Genomic DNA, 22,220 nt, shown 5'->3' with positions numbered 1-22,220 from the left:
TATAATATCCCAATGTTTCAGCGACTTCATGACGCCATCATCAAGGGTACAAATGAAAATAAAATTAACAAATGCGAGTTCAAGAGTTACAACTAATTTGCATAGGGGAGGTACACAAATACTTGAATGTGCTAAAGTATTTGTGTAGCTACCTCCCCTATGCAAATTAGTTGTAACTCTTGAACTCGCATTTGTTAATTTTATTTTCATTTGTACCCTTGATAATGGCGTCATGAAGTCACCGAAACGTCGGGATATTATATCGTTCATTTTTAACAGTAAACATGCTTTTAGTGTCAAATATTGCTTGATGGTGATAATAGAATCATGATAATTTTATTATTCTCTTGTATGTCCAGTTTACAAAAACATTGCATGCATGCATTTTCATTTTAGGAGGACTTTGTTAAATGGAAGGGTGCTTTGTTTTACCGCTTTATCACAACAATTGTTGATGAAGATCCAGAGATAAAGAAATTTGGTTTGTTTACCTTTTTTCTGTGATATTCTGTGAATGAAAATTTTTTTTCATATGTGAGCCTTTTTCTTGATTTTCATTATTTTGTTTTCAAATTTTCAACTAAATTTAATGGACTTGATCTTTCTCTATGAGTACTGTATAATATTTTTTGATAAAATTGAATGACAAGCATGTTTTGGGTGTCTAAGAAAAACAAGCCTTCTCCACATCACATAAAAGGAGTATCCATCCATCCATTCATGTACAATGTATGTCACCTGTCAAGGGTTACACTAATGTTTTCAGTAGGGCAACTGTTTTCACAGGCAGGCAAAACTTTTTGAACTGAACTTCTTTATATGAAAAACTTTAGACCAGATGGTCAAACCAGGTGGGCAAAACCGTCCTCGCAACTGGTCAATTTGCCTGGTGCCCAGGCCCTTAATAAAACTCCTGACCTGTGGAGATAGCAGAAATTAATGGGAGGATGCATGGCCAATTAAAGAAACTCTTGATTGTTCAACAAGTTCTCATTGTTAGCACTTTAGGGAATGTATCACAAAGAGTATTGAGAATATACCTACTGATGTTAGGGTGCAAAAGGTTAAGCACTAGTGTTTGTTTGTTTTCTGAAAATTGCCCCTCTTTTCTTTGCAGCTGAGTTTTGCCTTGTGCACCTTCTTTTGAGCAGACATCCAGGCATGCTTTTCCAGCATTTTATGGAGTGTGTGTTCCACTTTAACTCCTTTGAAAAACACCAAGGTACATAGGAGATAGGGTGCTTTAAGAATGTGAAACAACCAAGGCTTGATTGCTGGCTGCTGGTCAGAAGAGCTAGTCTGCACTCCCCCCACCCACCCCACCCCACCCCACCCCACCCCACCCCACCCCACCCTGTCTCTCCCTCCTTACCTGTGAGCTCCAGTAGGATTGAAAATAAAAACATTGCAAAATTTCAGTAAAGCAAAGACATGTTTTAAAATTTACTTGGAGGGTGCACCCCTAAAATTAGAGAAACTTGCCATACTTGTCAAAGAGTTCAGCTTTCCACGCAGTTCTTGTTTTTCAACGTCATTCTTTAGGAGAACCTCACAATCCACAGAACTTACTGGCTACTATATGAGCCATCTTGAATTTTTAATGAGTGTCTCAAGATGGTGGGGAGGCATGTTGCATGCTCCTTGAACCAACAGTAATCAGTTTCTTTGGAATCTTTTAAACACCTTCAGTATACAACAAGTTCCCACAGACAGACACAGAGAAAAAACTGTTTTCTCTCAAAGGAGATCAAAATTCAGGGTGAGTTTTAAAAATTATTTTTGTTAATTTTTTTATTATTATTGTTACATGAATTTTCAAGACCAAGAAAAAAGTATAAAGACATGCACGGTCTTGAAAATTGGAAGAGGTACTTAAAATGAATTGTTTTGATGCTGTAATAATTACTTAATTCCTACATCAGCTCTTTTTAAATGAGGGTAAAGTTCAAATTGATCAAATGATTTACTTGATACACACTCTTGCTACATTTCCTAATAAGAACTCTGATCTTTTCAGGAAACGCTATACAATTTATCAGTTTATGCTTTCCCACATGAGTGATGAAGGCAGATTCAACCTCACTGGAAAGCTTTGTCAAGAGGTAAGACATATTTCTGTCATAATTAAGATGGCCATGTAGCTTGAAGTTGAAACTTTTCTTTTTGCAAGGATCACTCCACTAATATTTTATCAGTCCAAATATTCTGATGTGGTGCTTTTTTTTCCCCTGATAGGTACTGGGTGGTTTTACTGATGGCGACATTACCTTGGATCAAGACTCAGTTTCTGTCCTAAAAGATGTTCTGTTAATTTTGAGCAGCAAGGTACCAGTTACACATCACCAGCTGAACATCCTTTATCAGTTTTATCTTGCTATTAGTGGTTTTCTGAGACTTTGTTAGGGTTTGAGGTTGCAGTCTATGCAAGTACAGCCCTGTAATACTGTGTTTTCATTGCAGAACATTAAACTTTCCTCAATGAAAGCCAAAGCAGCAGAAGATCTTGCTGATGAGGGGGACATGGCAGGAGCTGCTATTGTTGCAGCCAGGAACAAATTTCTCACACAGGTGTTTGCCCACAGATTATTTTTGATACTTTATTCTGTGAGGTGTCCATGGTAAATATAACACAATAATTTGTATAATGTTTTTGCTTTGTTTCCCTTCAGGTTCTAAAAAAGAACATGATTGAGAATATTATACCCATCATTATTGAGCTTAAACATATGGTGAGTACCACATCAATTAAGATCTCATTATCTCTTTGTAACTTAAAGTGCCCCTTAAGTGAAACACGTTCTTAACTATCATTTGATCTTATGTTTGGTGTGACTGTTCATGCAAGGCAATCTTCAAGGTGAACCTTGTACCTTATTATGATCCTGATTTAATGCTCATTTTTTGTTGTTTTATGAAAGCTTGAAAAGAAGCATTCCCCTTTGCTCAAGGACCTGATGTCCTGTTTAAAAGAAGTGATGAAAGATTACAGATCTGAAGTACAGGAGGTGCTGTCGGCTGACAAGCAGCTTGCCAATGAAATTGAGTTTGATCTCAAAAGGTTTGAGGAACAGCAGAAAGAATGCGAGGAACAGAGACGAAAGCATAACACTCCAAACAATTCTCCACAGGTGTGAATATTTTACACACTCATGGGATGATAGGGCTTTTCCGGATGAATTTCTAGTCTCCACAATCATTGGGTACAAAATAAATAAAAGGGTTACATTGAATTTGGAATTACTAACTAAAGCAAGCAAGTTTAAATTCATTTCTTTTCATTTGTAAATTTCCCATACTAACAATTGTGTTGAAGAATATTGTCTCAGTCATTTAAAGTCAGTCTCTATTATTCCTTTTTGTTCTACTGAATACAAGGTTAATACAAGAAAGCCTAGTTCAGATGGAAATACCCCACCTCAAGCAGCAGAATTCATAGCCCCTCAGCTACGAAATGCAACACCTTCACCCAAAAATGGTAAGAGTTTCCCTGAGAATGGGAAGCCTTGGAAACCATGAATCAATCACAATATTTATCTGAGTGACTGCACATGCACCCACCGAATAGCAGTCAACTGATAACAAGTTAGGGTTAATGTTGGTCTAGGGGAGGGGTGGTTGTGCAGTTACTCATGCTGAAAGACTATTATTGATTTACATTTAACACTGCTACCAAGAATTGACAACTGAAGGTAATTTTGATAATGTAAATAGGCCATTTTGAAAGGGTTCATTGTTGACCTTTTCAAGCATGAGCCCTTGGTGACAGAGCCCTTTGCCATTCACTCTGATGAACCAAGTGTTTATGGCAAAGCAGAACTGAGATAGGTACATCAGTATATAAAGAACCATTAACCTGGTGATTTTGGTTTTGACAACAGGATCTAACAGGCCTAACATCGCACCTCTTACTGGTGCTATAAACCAACTGCAGATCAATAGACGTCACACCTTGGCCTCCAACCCAAGCCTGATCAGCAATGTTCTCAAATCCAACCTCACTGTTCAGATTAGTCCAATACAAACAAAGCGTTGCTATACCCTCTCTACTGCAGCTATTCTAAATTCTGCTCGCAAAGCTGTAGATCAAGCTCATAAGGTTGCTGAAAAGAGAAGGAAGAGCATTGGTTCAATGGGAGGCCCTCATGAAAATAGTGTTGCCACAGAGGGACCAGAAAGTCGCACACCTCTCAAGCCTGTTAATTCCAGGGCCTTTTACAGGGCAAATGAAGAGCGTGCAGCCAGCACTCCAGAAGGTAAGGGCTTGGTTTTGAGGCAAAGATTTTGAACTTTGCACATGAGAAAATGAATTATTTGGAGGTTGTAATCAGTTCTAGTCATAAATGAAAAGCTGTTAATAATGAATCGAAGTAAATAGCTTTCAATTGTTCTTTGTATTCTGGGCCATTTTCAGTCACCGTTTCTTCTCTTTGGAGGTACACACCAACAACAACAACAATTTTATTGATTTTACAACAATTTTATTGATTTTACAACAATTTTGATTATTGATTTACAATTTACAATTTTACAATTACAACTTGAGAAGTACCTACCCACAATTAGTTGAAAACTAGTCAAGGCGGGTAGGCATAATTAAGTTCAGCTTATCACTAAGGTACTTACAAAGATTTCGAATTAGCAGCAGTTCACATTACACTAAGGAAAGAGTAATTCAAATTACAATAAATAGTAAATTAATATTAAAATAGTAAATTAATTTAATGATAATAATAACAGGAAATAGAGAGAGACTTCGCTATACTGGTCGTAGCTAGAGGATTGATGAGGTTTACAAATTTTTAATTATTTCAAAAATTGAAGATGGTGGGACTTCAATAAGGCACAATTTGCCCCTGCGACTGCAATAAGGCACAATTTGCCCCTGGGACTGCATTATGGGACTGCAGTAAGGTACAGTTTGCCCCTGGGACTGCATTATTGGACTGCAATAAGGCACAATTTGCCCCTGGGACTGCATTATGAGACTGCAGTAAGGCACAATTTGCCCCTGGGACTGCATTATGGGACTGCAGTAAGACACAATTTGCCCCTGGGACTGCATTGTGGGACTGAAGTAAGGCACAATTTGTCCCTAGCCCTGAGTACTGTTGGAGGGCTCCTGGGTTGAGTTGGCAAGAATTTAAATGCTGCGTATCACTTAAGTGACTCTGTCTAGTGTTTTTCAGGTTTTGTCTTTGAAGATTTATTTTGATCTTTTTCTTCCATGTACTGTAGGTGAACAGAGCCATTTATCAAGGATTTCATTTTGTGTGAACACAAGTGCCACTGCGCCACCCTCCCCCATACCTACATCATTGCCAATCCGAGTATATGCACAAGACAAAGGTTGGTTGAAAATGGATGGTTAAAAATATCCAGGGTTGTTGCTAAGCACTGGCTGCAGGTGAAAAAAGCTAAATTTTTTGCCAGCAAACTTAGGTTATGCACTTACAATCCTTCAATATCAAATGCTTTCTTTGAGCTGCCTCACTTGGAATTTCAGCCCACAGCCTAATTCTTATAGCTACAATACTGAATATTTTGAATATATTGAAACAATAGATCTTCACTGTGCCTCACCTTGTCCTGTTTTATTTCAGTTACTCCCCCCAGCTGGATAGAAGGCAAGGTTGATGAAGGAGATGAAGAAGAAAAAGAACAGGAAATTATCTGTTTGATGTCACCTGAGCGCAAGTAAGAAGAAAGATCAATGAGACAATAGTTATTATAACAATAAAATAATTATTATTTCCTATCATGTTAACATTATGATAATAATGTGGGTTATGTACTTACTCTGGTCACTCAGTATGCAGGAGGGTGTAGTGGTTGGGGGAGGGGGGGGGAGTGTTGGATAACCTGCAATGATCTACTGGTAGTATTCCATGCAAGATAAGGACTACGCACTTAAGTTATTTCATGTCATCAAACCAGGTTGAATAAGGTCTGAAGTTAATGCTCCATCAACTTTAAAATATTTATTTTCATGAAAACACTGTGGTTTTTACCAGAAAAACATTCACATACTCTGTATTTCCTTAACCAACTTGAAGGTAGCTGGATACAAAACTTGTAATGCAACAAGCCTTGTAACAATTATCTTTACCTCATTCAACCACTAATCTGAAAGTCTGAGGTTCAGTTCTTATAGGGGTATTTGATGTCTTCTAGGACTCCCTGCTAATTAAAAAAGCAACTGTTATGTTTCCTTCCCTGCTCATGGTCAACATTATTATTGATTTACAACTTACAGGCTTCCAAAACCAAGGACATGGAATATCAAATCCCCAGTAAGTTCACAGTTTACGTATGAACTGTTCTCTAGAGAAATACTTTCAAAATCAGCTATTTAGCTTTGAAATAGCCATGTCAATTTGAGACTTGGAGAATTTTCTCTGAAAACAGTTTGTTGCTGAAACCAGTTACAAAATTCACACCAGTATAAATTTTGTCACAAAACTCCTCAATACCACACAATGTGACTTTTCATTGTAACTTGGACAAGAAACATATCTCAGGGATTTGAAACCAGTGAGTGACCCTAAGCACCTAACTTTCATGGGTGACCAAGACAGACTTTGTCCTTACAAAATCATTACAATATCCATCAGACAGGTGATGAGAAGAAAAATATCAATTAGGGGATTATTAGTTGATCCAATACCAAATTCTCCAAAGTATTGTCATTAGAATTGTATGGCAGAGAGGAAAGAGAATCACAAATTCAATCTTGAGAGTAAAAGGGTTAAAACAAAGCTAGGGTTGAAACCTTTTATTAAAAATGATGTAAATAACTCTGTAGTAATTTTGATCAATTCTGTATTAATATTCTGATATTATATTCACCTTTATTGTACCTTAAAGTCACTCACCCTTGTTTCACAGGATACCAAAAAGCTGGTTTCTACCAATAAGGCAGTTAGGGAACCACGTAATGATTCGGTCTCCAGAAGAACAAGATCCCACAGACGAAAGTGAGAGTTTGGTGAACTTGGCTTAAATCTAAGCCTTTGTTCCAATGATTGCTATTCAAATGAGTGCTCAGAAATTAATTGTTTTATTGCTTAAAAATAACTCAATGAAGTGATTCCTCTAGTCAAAGTTTGCTGTAAATTGAAGTAAAATTTCTCAAGGTTGACGATCTAACGGCTCTTCCAATTTTTTTTTTTTGAATGTGCAATGTCAGCCTGGGCAGTTTCCATTCTCTCAAGAAATTCTTTTGTCCAGCTGTGGTACTTTTTGTTGTGCACTACGAGAATTGGGGATTGATCATAACACCCTTTTGCTGATCAGTTTCTGTAATCACAGCACTTTTGCTGGGTAATGTGGTAATCACAAGTACTCAATTTAAAGGACATGATTTTAAAGTCATGGGTACGATAAAAAAGGAGTTCTCTTGCATCCTTGCTCTCTTGCGTGCTTTTTTCTTAATTTCTTAGCAAGTGCCTACAGCACAGACTATTTTTTAACCTGTGAAAATAAATATTTATATTTTTCTGAATTTGTAGATTTAGTATTGTAGCATATGTAGTAATAAAAATCATTCTTCAAAATGTTTGGAACTGATGATTATTTATGATAATGGAAAGGTTTTCATCAAGGATTGTAGAAGCTAAAGAAAAGTTCTAGGTAATAGCAGCATATTCACTTTCTATATAAAATGTAGCACAGGGTCTCAAAATTAAGCCAGAGAAGTGTACTAGCTGAGAAATTCTTTAATCTCTCAGACTTAATAAACACACTGCAAGGAAGCCTCTAAGAGTGACTAGCGTCTAATTTCTGCTGACAAAATCAGCCCTAAATCAAACAATAAAGTCACGAGATTAAAGGAAACGATCACCTTGCAAATAAGGAAATTCTTGATTGTTCACCTTTTCACTCCCAAGATCTCAATATGAATTCTCCTTCCTGTCTACAATACAACTATTATAGTGTTAATTTGAAGAAGTTGGTATTGGTTCAAATCAAATTGGATCAAGACGCTTCACTCACATTGCTTCGTCTTCTCAGAAAGGACGTAAAGCCAGAGGTCGCATCTCCTGCACCTATCAGTTAGTTAATTTCCGCAGGGGATGCTAAAGAACCCACATCACGAGATTACTGTGTTGTGGTCTGGCCTGTTCACTGGGAATGGGGGGAGGGGGCATCTGTAAAATATCTCTCCTTTATTAATTGTAAACTGCCACCGGCAGTCTGGAAAAGTCCCCCGCACAGTGTTGTAAAGCACAATAGAGCATTTTCATGGAAATGCACTATAGAAATCGATCTATACATTATTATTATCAACTAATAATTCCCTAATTGATATTCTTCTATATTCCTATTACTTGTCCGTTTGATATTGTATTGATATTGTAAGGAGTAATTGTCTTGGTCACTCATGGGAGGGTTAAACAAATATTACTTGTGGGCATCTGAGAAAATGTATAGAAAACAGTATGGAGAATATGCACACTGATGTTAAAGGTGGACAGAGTCAATAAAAAACAGCTACTGAGATAATAAGTCCTGTTTGTAAAAGTCAAAGAAAACCTACAGAGTCATTGATATTTGTCAGCACCTTTAGAAATGTATAGAAAACAGTATGCAGAATTTACATACTGATGATAAGGTGGAAAGAGTTAATAACAAACACCTACTGGGATAATAAGTCCTGTCTGTACAAGTCACAGAAAACCTAGAGAGTCATTGATATTTGTAAAAGTCTTGGGCATCAGGCAAGGGACCCTCGCCACAAAGCAACCAGGTGTTCTACTGACTCTCACAAATGGTATCCTATTGGCTAAGCCATGGCTGCCCCCTCCCCAACTGCTCCTGAATCTTGTTAAGTTGACTTGACATAATGCAGATGCTTATTTACAATCCTACATGGAGAGGGTTACTGATTGTAAGAGTAAAGTGTGATCCCAGGAAACTAAGTTCAGATCGAAGACTTGCATGCAAGGACGAATAACAATACACAACAAGGACATGTTCCTTAGTATTCCACTTTATTGCAGTACCCTTGATACCCCACTCTGAGTGCAGAAACAAAGTTTCTGTATTCATTCTTTTTCAATACCCACACTTTAATTGCTAGGATAAATAACATTTCATTGTTGGTTTTTGTATGCCCTCTTTTGCCACTGTGACAAATTGAATAATTCTGAGTGTTCAGAAACAGGGCTCTTGTATTGCAGCAATGGCACAGAATTTCATGACATGAAGTTCTATATCATGTTCTTGCCATACTTTTCCCACTATTCAATCCTCACCAATACCTCTTCCTTCCTAAGAGAAGTAGTGATCCTATAACAGCCAGGTTCCTTGCAGCATGTTGAATTTGAACCCAAAATGCAACATGACTTGAGCTTCTGCGCCAGTACTTTGTGTTAAAATCCACTAAAGCTGACACAACTACCAAGTGCCATACTACAATGCGTGCAAAATAACCTGCTTCGTACCCTGCATAGATGCAAAGTGCGGGAATTACATACAGTGCAATAACAATGACGATCATGAACTGACCACCAGGAATATTCTTAATGTGTGCTAGACGATCTTCCTCACTTGCCCACACCATGTAAGCACTGCAGAAGAGATAAAATGCGAGGATTTGCCGAGAGACTTGGAGAGCTTGAAACACCTTGGCCTGGCCTCTCTGACTGTCTGTGAGGCCAGCAGCAACAAATAGGTAACCTCCACATACTGCAGCAGATCTGGCTGCCATTCTGACCTGTTAGAAGAGACATAATTATTAGATTTAATTTAGCCCGATTTATGAGTGAATGAGAATGTGGCATGGCAATATGAAACCCAAAACAATCCCTACAGCACAATTAAAAGAGGAAAACCACCTCACGGTTAGCTCAATGGATAGAGCACTGGACTGTTGTGCGGGAGGTCAAGGGTTCAAGTAATAGTAATAATAGTAATCTGAGTTTAATGTCTTTACATGGGGCATGGTTACCCATATTGCCTGAGCCAGAGGCTCATGTATGAAACGCAAGACAACAACCCACCTATCCCACCCCAGGGGAGGACATCCATCACACAGTAATCTCGTTTATGGGAAATTAATGTCTCCTACCCCTCACCCTGCAGGAGACAGGACCTCCATTTATTCCTCCCTATCCAAGAAGACTAGAATATCTAAACCATTTCTTGATGTTATAGAAAGGCAGCATATTCTTCTCAATTATTTTAAGACCTTGAGTGTTGGTCCGGCTGGGGCTCGAACCCTCGACCTCCCGCACATCAGTCCAGCGCTCTATCCATTGAGCTAACCCCAGCCGGACCAACAATCAAGGTCTTAAAATAATTGAGAAGAATATGCTACCTTCCTATAACATCAAGAAATGGTTAGATATTCTCGTCTTCTTGGATAGGGACGAATAAAATAATGGAGGTCCCGTCTCCTACAGGGTTAGGGGTAGGAGACGTTAATTTCCCACCCACGAGATTACTGTGTGATGGATGTCCTCCCCTGGGGGTGGGATGGGTGGGATTTAAAGGGTGGACTACTCACATGGATCACACATGTTCCGTTCTAGTCCTACCCCACTGCAGGAATGCAGGAAAAATGGATTAGAAAATATCACAAAGAACCACTGAGAGCTACAGGTTAATCCTTTCACTCCTAAGATCTCATTAGAAATTCTCCTTACTGTTTGCCACACAATTCTTATGATGTTGCTTAGGAGAATTTGGTATTAGATCAACTAACAATCCCCTAATTGATATGTTTCCTGTATTCTCATTACTTGTCTGCCTAATATTGTATTGATATTGTGTGAGGAGAAATTCTATCTTGGTCACTCATGAGAGTTACAGGGTTAATAAATGAAAACTTACAACAGACAGCAAAATGTTTCACCAGGTGATGAATGTTTTTCTTCTTTTGCAAATTATTTTTTCAATCAAATTCTTTATGAAATCGAATAGCCCCAAATGCAATCTGATCTTATGAAGCTTTCGCATTTTTTTGAACTAATACTCCATTCTTAAAATGGAAAATATGTTATTTCCTACAAACCACACCAGCTACGAGAAAATACCTCCCGAGCCCCTTGATCCTTTGACTTTAGGGCGTTAATTAATTATGTATACACATGTTGACAATCCCTTATTCTTCCTGATTCAATCCTCGAGTTACAGAAAGTTGTAGAGGTGCATATCAGATGACTTCCCTTAAATTCAAAGGGGGCGTTTCATGAAGTGAAAAAAATGATTCGAGGCTTTCATGGTATCAAGAAAAAAGAAAACGAAGATCACCGAAATGCCAAACGCATTCAACAACTAAAAAACAAAATCACAAACTTACGATCAAATATTCTGAAGATTTTTTGAGTTGATAGAGAGTTACCCCTGTGTATATTACTACATGTAAAGCAGCAGCCAGGCCACATTTCCTCCTCTTCAAATCCAGAGTCATGCCTGTTCCACAAACAAAGAAAATCAAAACGTTGATGTACACAAGCAAGTATTCCCGCCGTAAAGTGTCTTTGAAGGTCAACGTGCGCGCCCCTGGCAAATTTTCAGCCTCCTCTCCGGTGGACATCAAAAGGATAAACAGCTCTATGAATGGAAAGCGAGTGACAATAAAGAGGCCTAAGGCGTCTAATACACGAAGAACTCTATCTAACACGGCCATAGTGGAGTTACTTGTAGGTAGACATATATAACTGGAAGAGAAACTTCAAAGCTGTTTCGCCATTTCATTCAAGTCAAACGTGGAGCCCACGAATTACCAGCGTACTATAGTCTATTTTTACTAAGAGGGGAGACTACGGGGAGTGAAAGAAATAACTAAGTTATCATTCTTAGGGCTTTGTTTTATGCCTTTTTTTTAATAATTATAATCCGAGAAATTTTTTCTACAAATCGACAAAAAATTTTGAGGATTTGTAATTTATGTAAAGATAAATAGTACTCCAGGACGATGGAAACTTAGTACCCTCCCCCAAGTAATTTGTTGTTAATCTCCCTTGGAGACGATGAAAGCGGAGTGAGCCAAGCTGTTTGTAATGATGTGATCCGTGCAAGATCACCAATTTATACCTTTGTGTCCCGTTATCATTAAAAGAAGAACCCTAGAAGACGAAAGAAATATTTGCCTGAAATAGTGGAGGTTAGTATTAAAAATAATTGTTTGCTCCGTTGGCGAGAAACGAATTACGATGCAATTTTGCATAGTGCAAAATTCTGAGTCAACCGCGAGATGTGGAGCCTTTTGAGGTGTGATGTTCCTTTGATTTGGTACAATTCTTTCAGGGGGGTTATCTACTCGATGTTTTGATCGTAAGGGATCGTATTTCTTAGGTATTAACGTGAAATTGCTCGTTTTTTACACCAAAATGTCTGTGTAACTTCGCGTGCATTCAAGCGCGTCCTAAGGTTATGTTTACGTTGGGACTTGCTCTGATTTAAATTTTTATGAAAAATAAAGTGTTCCCGAGAGAAACTAAAACAACCTTTATGTGAAACTATCAGTTTTATCAGTAAGGGTTTGGAGTTCAATAACTAAACTTGTTCATGCGAGTTGTCGGTATTTTGTAGTTGTGGTTAGCTTAAATTAATTTTTTTTTTTTTCAATTCTAGAGATTATAATCTTGTGTAATTAACACATCTTACCCTATCAGCTCATTGTTTGCGCTATTTTTTTTTTTTGTTCTTCGGTTTTATAAAATATCATTTGCAATAGTCGCAGTACTTTGAATAAGTTTTAAATGTCAGAGTGAGCACTGAATTCTCGTATACGTATATAATACGTGCTAGCTACGCTATTGTGGCCGGACTGCCCTATCTTTTTTTTCACAAAAACGTCCAAGCCCTAGATTTTTTAAGACAATATCGAATTATTCAATTGTATCTATTTATTTTAAATAGTATTGGTAAGGCCAACATCAGAATCACCTTTAATTAAACTTCAAAATTAGTTTTGTTAAGGGCATTGCAGCCTATTAACTGTATGTTTGTTTCACAGTACTGAGCTGTCATGATTCATCATAATTTATTTAAAAATGAATTTAAAACTTTTATTACATACTTGAGTGGATACAAAAAATAATTAATATTTGGTAAAATAATCACCATCTTTTATTTTACGAATCAGATATCTTGTCCACCCAATGTATGAAATGACAAATGTAACATCCAATTTTAAGAGATTATTGATGGAAATATATCAACCATGGCAGTTTTACTCTAAAATGGTTGAAACTGTCTGTGGTTTTCCATAGTGAAGTTTTTACATCTTTGCTTTTGGATCAGTTGTGGCATTGGGAGGCAAAGTGTAAATATAGCATTGTTGTTTGTAGCTAATTTAATATGCAAACTGTTTGTTTTGATCATTGGGTTTGATTTTGTTCCTGACGCCTTGGACTTTATTTAATTTTTTTTTTTCAAGTTTTTAATGAGAACATATCTGATCATATGCAACAAAAACTGGAGAGAAGCTTATTTCAATTTCGGAGAAAATCTAGAATTTTACTTTGCCATCTAATCAGGTTTAGGTGAAATATTCAATTACCTTTTCTGTGTCACAGAGCAATCTGGTCTAGAATTCCGATTAGGTTAGAAAAAAGGTATCAAAGAAATAATGAAAGAAAACCTTTCAAACTGTCTTAAGTTAGACAACAAATATATATGAAATACATATATATGAACTGCGGTTATGAAACGTATATGTGCACGATCCTTCGCAGTAAAGCACTATTTAAGCAATAGTGAAAATCAGACCTGAAAAAAATTCAGGCCTGTACAGGATTCGAACCACTAACCTCTGCGATACTAGTTCAACGCTCTACCAATTGAGCTAACAAGCCAACTGGGAGCAGGCCATCAAATTAATTCGACATAAACCCGTAGATGATATCATCTATGGGTTTATGTCAAATTAATTTGATGGCCTGCTCCCAGTTGGCTTGTTAGCGCAATTGGTAGAGCGCTGCACTAGTATCGCAGAGGTCAGTGGTTCGAATCCCGTACAGGCCTGAATTTTTTTCAGGTCTGATTTTCACTATTGCTTAAATAGTGCTTTACTGCGAAGGATCGTGCACATATACGTTTCATAACCGCAGTTCATATATATGTATTTCATTTATATTTGTTGTTTGATCTATCATCTACGGGTTTATGTCGAATTAATTTGATGGCCTGCTCCCAGTTGGCTTGTTAGCTCAATTGGTAGAGCGCTGCACTAGTATCGCAGAGGTCAGTGGTTCGAATCCTGTACAGGCCTGAATTTTTTTCAGGTCTGATTTTCACTATTGCTTAAATAGTGCTTTACTGCGAAGGATCGTGCACATATATGTCTTTAAAGTTAGTGGACACGAAAAATGTATCTGTCTTCTGATATTTGTTATTGTTTGAAATTTTACAATAGCAAATCTGGGGTTTCTGTAAGAGCTGGAAACTAGCAGAAATCACTGTCTCTGTGAAGCAAAATCGTGGTATATTTTCTCTGCAATTATCAAACTCACAATGAAAATCCAACCATTAACTGCCTAATTTACAGTTTTAGCTGTTTACTTCAACACTTCTAGAAACCCCTGGAAAATTGAGCATTGGACCACATTACCAAACTTTTAAACACATCCAATCAGTTAGTTTGATCTGTGTGCTGGAGACATTTAAAAATTTGGTTGTGATGACAGATTGCTAGATTTTTAATTAGCATAGTACACAAAAAATATTTTGTACAATTTGATTTAAATAAATGAATGTAATGACAGAGGTATTCTTATCCCCTAGGTGGTCTCATGGTGGGTTTCTTATGTATTTGAAAAGAATTTTACCCTTTCTATCCCATGATGTGAATACCTTTTCTCTTCACTGTCTGCTTTACATTTTTCAGAACCATAACCTCAAGAATTTAGTGTTGAATCAAGCATTACCCTTAAGAGTTGATGTTCTTCCTTCTTACCAACAAATTTCTACTTGAGAGGTATCAACACTGAAAAGTTAACTTCCTTTTTTGTCCCTTCAGTGTAAACGATCAGGAAAATATTTAGAGTTTAATTTGAAAAGTTTATAATAATTAAAACCCATGTTTTTGTAGAAGCAGTCAGAATATTCTAGTTTCTTATTCCTTGAGAAATTTTGTTAGAGGTTCAATTGAAAGATTCCAAATTTTCCTTAAGACAATTTAGAATGACTTAATTAAGTACCACAAATGAACTGACAATCTTTTGGCTTTTTTTCTCCCAGTAAAACTTCATGATTTTCAATTAAATCATCTTAACTAAAGTAGAGAGATTCTGATCTTGGTTTAAATAAATAAAAAAAAAAAATCAGTTTGCAGAAATTTACTGGCATGATAAAAATGAAGCAATTAAAACTTTATAAATATTTAAAATAAAAACATCAAATATATCTATAATTTATGAAGCTAAATTGTCTGCGTTTTTACCTAATCTTTCATGTTGACAGAAACACAGGATCTGCAGTCATCATTAAAAATGTCTGCAGTTCCTCCTCGTCCTGATCCACCAGTTGTTGGTAAGGTGACGCACAACAGTATTGAGCTGTACTGGAGAGCTCCTGAAGCTGTAGAACAAGGAAAGGGAGACGGCCGGTTGCGTTATTGTATTCAAGAAGAAGAGCTGGGCCCAAAGTCCAAAGGATTTGGCAATGTCTATTCAGGCTACAGTACAATGTAAGTGTAGTGTGTTTTATCAACTGATAATTGGCAATTTTCAGCGTACTTTCGAAAATTGACTGGAATTCTAGAAATTCAACCAGTAAAGGATTGTTTTGCTAGTTTGAAAATTTCTTTTAATTGCCGTCCTTAACCCTAAATTCCCTACCATGAATGTATAAATACACCCTATGTTATGTCACCCAACGACTGAGGACATACATATACATCCTCAAATGAAAAACATTACTGAGAGCCTGGTTGTTCATGATGGCTTGGATAATTATTCCCAGTTGTTGAGAAAAAATTCAACATGGCTGTCAGTTGGAGAGGGTGTCTGGCTATGATAGGAAAAGAGAATTTTGAGTTCTTCTTTACAATTTACATCCTTTCTTTGCGATTAGTGTTATCGTGGTCTGCTACCAACTGCAGAGAATTTTTGGGAAAGAAAAGCAGTTTATTTCTAACCTCATAGGGAGGGAGTCATTAGATCCAACGCATCCTAATTAAATTTAAGTCTGTCATGATTGACACAGCTTTGCACAGTTTATTTCATTTTCTTTGGGTCACCTGCATACAAAAACTTCTCAGTTGATCTAAAATGTAGCAGTCCAAAATAAACACCCTATTGGCTGAAGTGAGACCGTGTTCCTATGGTAATGAGTGTTTTATTTTTTTAGAACTGCTATAGGTGGCTGTGAAAATGCTCATCCCCCTACAAGAGGTCTGAAAAGAATAAAAAATAGTTCAAACTTTCTTCCAGATAATTTGATAGAAATTATGAAGAGAATAGTTTACCGCCACCCACTTAGCCCAATGGATAGTGCGCTGGACTGATGTGCGGGAGGTCGAGGGTTTGAGCCCTGGCCAGACCAACACTCAAGGTCTTAAAATAATTGAGAAGAATTTGCTACCTTTCTATAACATCAAGAAATAGTTAGATATTCTAGTCTTCTCGGATATATAAGGACGAATAAATGGAGGTCCTGTCTCCTGCAGGGTAGGGGTAGGAGACATTAATTTCCCACACACGAGATTACTGTGTGATGGATGTCCTCCCCTGGGGTGTGATGGTGTGTTTGTATTGTTGTGAAGGCCATAAATTAGATAATTCATTGGGTTAATTACGTCACCTTTGTTAAATAAAGAATGTTGTATTGTATTGTATTGTATTGTATAAGTTATTTACTTGTACTGGTCCTATCAAGCACCTCAAAAGAACCTTTCTATTTAATACAGTTATTATAACAACTTGTTGTGGGTCTAGAGCCCTGAGTTTCCCACCACTTTAAATTAATTCTAGTAGGTGATCTCGCCATTTTCACCCCTTTCATCTCATTTTGCCTTTATTATCTTTATTTCAAGCATAGTATGCATATTTTCCAAACTACTATCTATACATTAATTTCCCGATGAACCTCACAAGGAGAACTTGTTTAACAATCAAGAGCTTCTTTGATTGTTGATCATTTCCTTTATTCTCATGAGCTTAGAGTATGATTCAGGGGTAATGTTTTAAGGAGAAATTGGATGCTAATCTCTTTTGAATGTCAAAGGCTGAGAAATATTTTGGTAATAACTTTCAAGGTGAAGTTAGGTGTGGAGTAAGCTATATTTTTTTAAGAACTATTTCATCTTGAATTTTGTCTTTTCACTGAATAATAGGAATGTTTTTGAAGGCCTGGAGGCTCGCACACAGTACCGATACAGACTGAAGTGTATGAATGATATTGGTTCAAGTGCCTGGAGTGCTGTTGTCACTGTTTCCACCACAAAGAAGCCCCAGACCAGTGAAGATCTGCAGAGGGCTGTCGCTAAGGGAGATGTAGAAACTGTCAGAAATATTCTGCCCGGCAAGTTTTTCGATGTTTACAAGTAGAGCTTACTAAGTTTCAGTGCTACAGGGCAAATGACTATTATGCTTGAGAAAAGTTTTAAGAATTTGTGAATGTCTTCAAAAGTTGTAGTTTATACTGACTAACAGCAGGCTCTGAAAGCATAGAATATTCAGTGAATGTGAGAAAGCCAGTCCAGCACCAATCATCGGTGTCCCTGATTTTTGGTCCATGGTTTGTTTGTTTTCTGTCAGCGAACTGCTATCTGTAAGTTTACCAACTGTTACTTGAGGTGTCTTTCAGTGCCTACAGGTTCTCACAAATTGTTGATGAGTTAGTTGAGTGTAACTTAAAGTTGTCAGCTGAAAGTCCACAAAAGTCAGTAAAGGGGAGCTCCTATTAGATTTAAGCCAAAATTTTGGTTTTAAATGTCTTACAAATATAATGGGAATTCTGTATTTTAGGACTTAGCTGGCAAGCAGTTGATTCCCCTGACAAGTTTGGTTTATCACCACTCATGATTACAGGTAAAACAGTCCGCTGCAAATTCCTGATTACTAGGTGACACAACTGAAACTGTAATAGGGTTTCAGTGATAAATTGCTTGGTTTTCCCGTCGCATTTTTGCAACTATAAATTGGGAATGTTTAACGTGAATGAACCACAACTTCCTATATTTGGTACCTTTTAGGACTAATTCTATTTAATTGAAAATATTTCAGGAATTATTCCATGAAGCGACATATACTACTTCCTTTGAATAGTTTTTTCGAAATTCCTGTTGGTTGCAACGGTCGTAAATCCTTCTACCAGCAAACTATGAACTATTATTTCTTCTCAATCAGCTCTACTAGCTTAGTCTTTTCCTTGGATTTTTCTCACCAGCTCTGCAAGCTTTGCAGTCTTATTAGTTCCCCACCTAGGCAGTGGAAACATATTGAAATTACCTTTCCTTTTCTAATGGTATTTTAGCCCAAAGAGGTTATGTGGACGTGGCACGAGTTTTGTTGGAAACTGGCGCAGATGTGAACTTTCAAAGCAGTAGTGGAAAAACAGCCTTGATGATGGCCTGCTTCTCAGGTTAATAACTTGTGTTATTGTATATCGTAGTTAGTACATGAGCTATGATTGGTCAAATTAGCGGGCCGCATTTAACTGCACAGCCCGCTAAATTCAAAATTTTATTTAAAATGAAATGATCCCCCCTCTTTTTGAACCCAGAGATGTAATAAGTATCTTACTGGCCTCGTTTTCTCCTTCAGCTCGGATTTATGGTTCGCGTGCCTCCCGCTTGGCCAATAAATCCGAGCGGAAAAAAGCTCGATTCTCAACTCGCAGTACTGGCTTCGAACTCGGTCAGGGAGAGGTACTGGTAATTAGCTTTCGCCAAAGGTCCATTTTTTACAAATATCGGTTTTTAAAATAGACGGGAAATGTTTCATACTTCTAGTCATCCCCACATCTAGTGTGATCTGTAATTATTGCATTTGGCCCTGCTGATCGCCTTATCCAAGCAGTGTTTACTTGAATTGTCGTTCACAAGAATTTCATTTCTCGATACCAAAGATAAGTCAAACCACCGTCTGCACCCAGAAAAGGGTGGAGTAGTGTGCCGCCCGCTTTTCCAAATCTACTTCAGCGGACCAAACCGTGTTACTTTCCACATACATTTTCAGACAGGGCTTCTGAAAGTTGCACTTGATTGGTCACGTGATTAAGGTTTTCAGGTGGAAAAATATTCTTCTATTTCTGTTGTATATTTGCAATTGGAAGACATGCGTTGATATGATCTCGTGGCTTCCGTGAAAAACATAACTGATCTAAAATCATAATGGTCAAAATATATATGCCAAAGCTAACCAGACTGCTTCAAAGTTTGTTTTGTCTTGTCACATATTGGTGAAAAACAGAGGCAAGTATCAGGGGTAAGACTTAATAGAAAATGTCAGAAAGGGAAAGGAGAATTGCTTAAAGTAATCGGAAAGTTCGACTTAATATGAGCGTTCAAGTTATCACGAGTAAAATTACGATCAATGACCACAGTATGACAGAAATCCTGAAGAAATCGATGCTGGTTCAAGTTCGTATTATTGTTCAAGTCTGCGATGGTTTAATTAAGCATTTTTAGAGAGACAGGCATCTAATTCCTTCATACAATATTACCCCTCAATCAAACGTTAAGGTCAAGAAAATCAACGAAATTATCACCAACGAAAGGAGCTCTTAATTTTAGGGAAAATTCTTCTTGTCAGCACCTTTGGAAATAAATATGAAGAACAGTAGGGAGAATCTGCATACTGATGATGTAAGGGAGTAAAAAGGGGAAATTATTGGCCCTGTCCAGTGATGGGTTACTTTTATTGCCCCGTGTATTATGATTAACTATTTTTCGTTAGAGCACAAAACTATCGTGGTAAGTTAGACAAATTTACGTTTTCTAAGACACTTCTGTTCATAACGTTTTTTGTTAACTCTGGCAGGAAATGTGGAGGTTGCGCAGCTGTTAATACAGCATAAAGCTGACTGGGATTTAGTGGATAAAACAGGTTCAACAGCTCTTCACTGGGCGGTAGACGGAGCTAATCTGGATATGATCCGCTGGATGCTTCAAGATGGCTGCCGAGTGGACGTCAAAGATGAAACGTCAGGTGATAGTATAATGGTTGTAAAGCGCGCAGGAAGTGGCTTGAGGGGGAAAAATGTAGGAGGAAGAATGAAGCACAGTCGAGTGTTGTGACGTCTCGAATGCTCTAGCCACTCCCTAAGGAAGCGTCAGGCAGATCTTCAAGAAGATTTGATACGCAGCTAACGTTTAGCAAAGCAATTCTAAATTACTGCCTCGGTATACTCCTCTGATAAATTATAAGAAAATTTATTGCATTGTCGAATTCGGTTATTTAAAAAAAAAAAAAAAAAAAAAAAGGAGACATAAACATTTGTCTAGAGTGTTGGACAAAGAAAAAATCTGAGTCCTTGCTAGGATCCGTGGATCCAAGCTAGGATGCCGTGCCAATTGACCATAAGTCAATGAGAAATCTCAGGTGTGCAATGCTATTTAAGAAGTTCATGTTTGACAAGCGTTGTGCATGCAACAAGGATTATCAATGACGCCAGCATGCTGTGTGGACATAAAAAATGATGCTTAATTTTGAGCTTGGCCACCGGCTCCATGCACCGCGTAAGATTTTGCCAAGAATTTTATGTAGGAAGTGGTCACAAAGTATATGTGTGTGGTGTGGGGAGGGAGGTGGGGAAGTAGTTTCAATCATGTAACCGTATATTGCCAAATTTCGACAGACAATTCTCGTTTGTAAGAAAAACGAACATTCGCAGTTTTTGTTCTTACTGAAAAAATTTGTTTATCAGATAATTTATTTCATTAATTCTCTAATCCTATGTAATAATTTTTCGTAGGTTGGACTCCTTTAATGAGAGTAGCCGCTGTGGGCGGTAACGTGAATGTTGCCAAGGTACTGATACATCACGGAGCCAATGTGCACACAATGGACAAGGAAGGAAAAACAACCCTGATGAACGCCGCACTCAACGGCTTTGAAGCACTTGTTAAACTTCTTGTCAAAAAGGGAGTCCCTGTCAATCTGAAATCAGAGCACGGTAAAACAGCGCTGGATTTTGCAAGGTCTTTTGAACACGAGCGGGTGATTCACTTCCTGCAAGAGCATGTGGACGCTTTGAGGAAGGCTGATAACGAACGCAAGTTGGCCGAAGCAAAGGAAAGAAGGCATAGCCGAGAACAGATCGAAAGTCACGGTTTAAAATCCGTTACAAACGGTACAAAGAATGTAACATCAGGGACGGTTGTGTCGTAGTTGATGCTTGATACGAAAAAGGTTTAAAACCGTCAGATTATAAAATTGAATTATTACCGTTCTCAATTTATGATTTACCCCCTTATCTCCCACAACTGTTTAACATGTAACTTCTCCCCTTACTATCTCTACGTTACTTAGCAAACAAGTAATGAGAATATTCAAACTTATCAGGTACAAGTTGTTTTCTTGATCTAACATCAAAGTCTTTAAAGTCATTCACAAGGAAATGTGTAGCGGCTTGAGTGGAGAATTAACAATTGGCTTGGGAGTTGAAGAGTAAACAGTTAAATTCGGGTAAATTTCAAATGTCAGTAGGATTTTTAATACCCGTCTCGACAATAATCGCCCGTTGCCCTTTGCGACAACCATATTATTGTTCTATAAGGTGATGTGGTTTACTTTGTTTAAAAGTTTGTACCCGCAGACAATTGAGTCAAATACTTAATACATTTTATCGAAAATTTATTTATTTGCTGTGATGAAAGCGATCTTTGTCAAAGCTTTTATTGCCAGACGCAAACATGTTGCTCCGTAATTTGCTGAATTTCAGACACATTAAAAGGTTTTGACTTATTAAAGGATAATGTTATCGTTTGTATTTCTCATATTGGCTGGTTTTATATCCGCAACCCAGCCACGAGGCCGCATTCCAAGCGCTCATGAAAACTGATTAGAGGAGGGAGGGGTGTATGGGAGGTGTGGGATGGGGTAGGGGAGGGACTTATCATCGATAATCTTATTTTGGGCCTCTTTTCTTCCCATGCGAGCCAGAATCCAAAATCGAAAGCAAATCTCGTTGGAGATAAAGTAGGTGCGTATGGCATAGTGTAGATTGTAGTTTTACACGCTTAGTCGACCAATCTGACGATATGACCTGCAAGAACATGCAGTTAAGCTGAACAGGACAAGCACTAGACACTGGCCTAAATACCC

At 37.6% G+C, this 22,220-nt stretch overlaps 4 protein-coding genes across 7 annotated transcripts in view; 2 read left to right on the top strand and 2 right to left on the bottom strand.

Annotated features, from left to right (window-relative positions):
- The window catches only part of LOC111344196 (condensin-2 complex subunit D3-L), a 29,120-nt gene extending 21,567 nt beyond the window's left edge, over positions 1–7,553 (top strand). For both annotated transcript variants that reach the window (XM_088751505.1, XM_088751504.1), the window contains exons 31-44: positions 397–481; positions 1,118–1,222; positions 1,690–1,759; positions 2,018–2,102; positions 2,236–2,325; positions 2,461–2,568; positions 2,670–2,729; positions 2,919–3,128; positions 3,376–3,475; positions 3,879–4,253; positions 5,236–5,346; positions 5,601–5,694; positions 6,254–6,290; positions 6,886–7,553. In XM_088751505.1, the coding sequence (XP_088607631.1) occupies positions 397–481; positions 1,118–1,222; positions 1,690–1,759; positions 2,018–2,102; positions 2,236–2,325; positions 2,461–2,568; positions 2,670–2,729; positions 2,919–3,128; positions 3,376–3,475; positions 3,879–4,253; positions 5,236–5,346; positions 5,601–5,694; positions 6,254–6,290; positions 6,886–6,978 (1,623 nt within the window). In that variant the 3' untranslated portion in view covers positions 6,979–7,553. The remainder of the gene's footprint in view (positions 1–396; positions 482–1,117; positions 1,223–1,689; positions 1,760–2,017; positions 2,103–2,235; positions 2,326–2,460; positions 2,569–2,669; positions 2,730–2,918; positions 3,129–3,375; positions 3,476–3,878; positions 4,254–5,235; positions 5,347–5,600; positions 5,695–6,253; positions 6,291–6,885) is intronic.
- LOC111343123 (NLR family CARD domain-containing protein 4) overlaps positions 1–22,220 on the bottom strand; it is a 253,148-nt gene that overhangs the window by 181,282 nt on the left and 49,646 nt on the right. The gene's annotated exons all lie outside the window — the stretch shown is intronic.
- LOC111344201 (transmembrane protein 101) lies at positions 8,974–11,792 on the bottom strand. Its single transcript, XM_022951412.2, has 2 exons — positions 11,303–11,792; positions 8,974–9,715 (listed from the first exon to the last, which is right to left on the bottom strand). Exons 1-2 carry the CDS (start codon positions 11,630–11,632, stop codon positions 9,251–9,253), a joined length of 795 nt encoding a protein of 264 aa, XP_022807147.2. The 5' UTR covers positions 11,633–11,792; the 3' UTR covers positions 8,974–9,250.
- LOC111344191 (fibronectin type 3 and ankyrin repeat domains protein 1) lies at positions 11,965–21,865 on the top strand. Of its 3 annotated transcripts, XM_088751526.1 has the most exons (9): positions 11,984–12,109; positions 13,221–13,273; positions 14,837–14,926; positions 15,412–15,637; positions 17,285–17,472; positions 17,919–17,981; positions 18,427–18,534; positions 19,935–20,102; positions 20,869–21,865. In XM_088751526.1, the coding sequence occupies exons 4-9, from the start codon at positions 15,441–15,443 to the stop codon at positions 21,282–21,284; spliced, it is 1,140 nt and encodes a 379-aa protein (XP_088607652.1). In that variant the 5' UTR covers positions 11,984–12,109; positions 13,221–13,273; positions 14,837–14,926; positions 15,412–15,440; the 3' UTR covers positions 21,285–21,865. The 3 variants fall into 3 exon arrangements, with proteins under 3 accessions (XP_088607651.1, XP_088607653.1, XP_088607652.1); XM_088751525.1 differs by lacking the exon at positions 13,221–13,273 and having other exon boundaries at positions 11,965–12,109; XM_088751527.1 differs by lacking the exons at positions 13,221–13,273; positions 14,837–14,926 and having other exon boundaries at positions 11,974–12,109.

The sequence above is a fragment of the Stylophora pistillata genome, chromosome 3, assembly GCF_964205215.1.
Source record: "Stylophora pistillata chromosome 3, jaStyPist1.2, whole genome shotgun sequence".
NCBI classification, from domain to species: Eukaryota; Metazoa; Cnidaria; class Anthozoa; order Scleractinia; family Pocilloporidae; genus Stylophora; species Stylophora pistillata.
This window is presented reverse-complemented; position numbering and strand designations above follow the sequence as displayed.

Bases quoted from the DNA above. Each gene is read 5' to 3' on its own strand.
- LOC111344191 (XM_088751525.1), top strand. From the start codon at position 15,441: ATGTCTGCAGTTCCTCCTCGTCCTGATCCACCAGTTGTTGGTAAGGTG. The intron at 17,982-18,426 runs GTAAAACAGTCC...ATGGTATTTTAG, and splicing joins ATCACCACTCATGATTACAG to CCCAAAGAGGTTATGTGGAC. The intron at 20,103-20,868 runs GTGATAGTATAA...AATTTTTCGTAG, and splicing joins CGTCAAAGATGAAACGTCAG to GTTGGACTCCTTTAATGAGA.
- LOC111344201 (XM_022951412.2), bottom strand. From the start codon at position 11,632: ATGGCCGTGTTAGATAGAGTTCTTCGTGTATTAGACGCCTTAGGCCTC. The intron at 9,716-11,302 runs GTAAGTTTGTGA...CTCTTCTAACAG, and splicing joins AATCTTCAGAATATTTGATC to GTCAGAATGGCAGCCAGATC.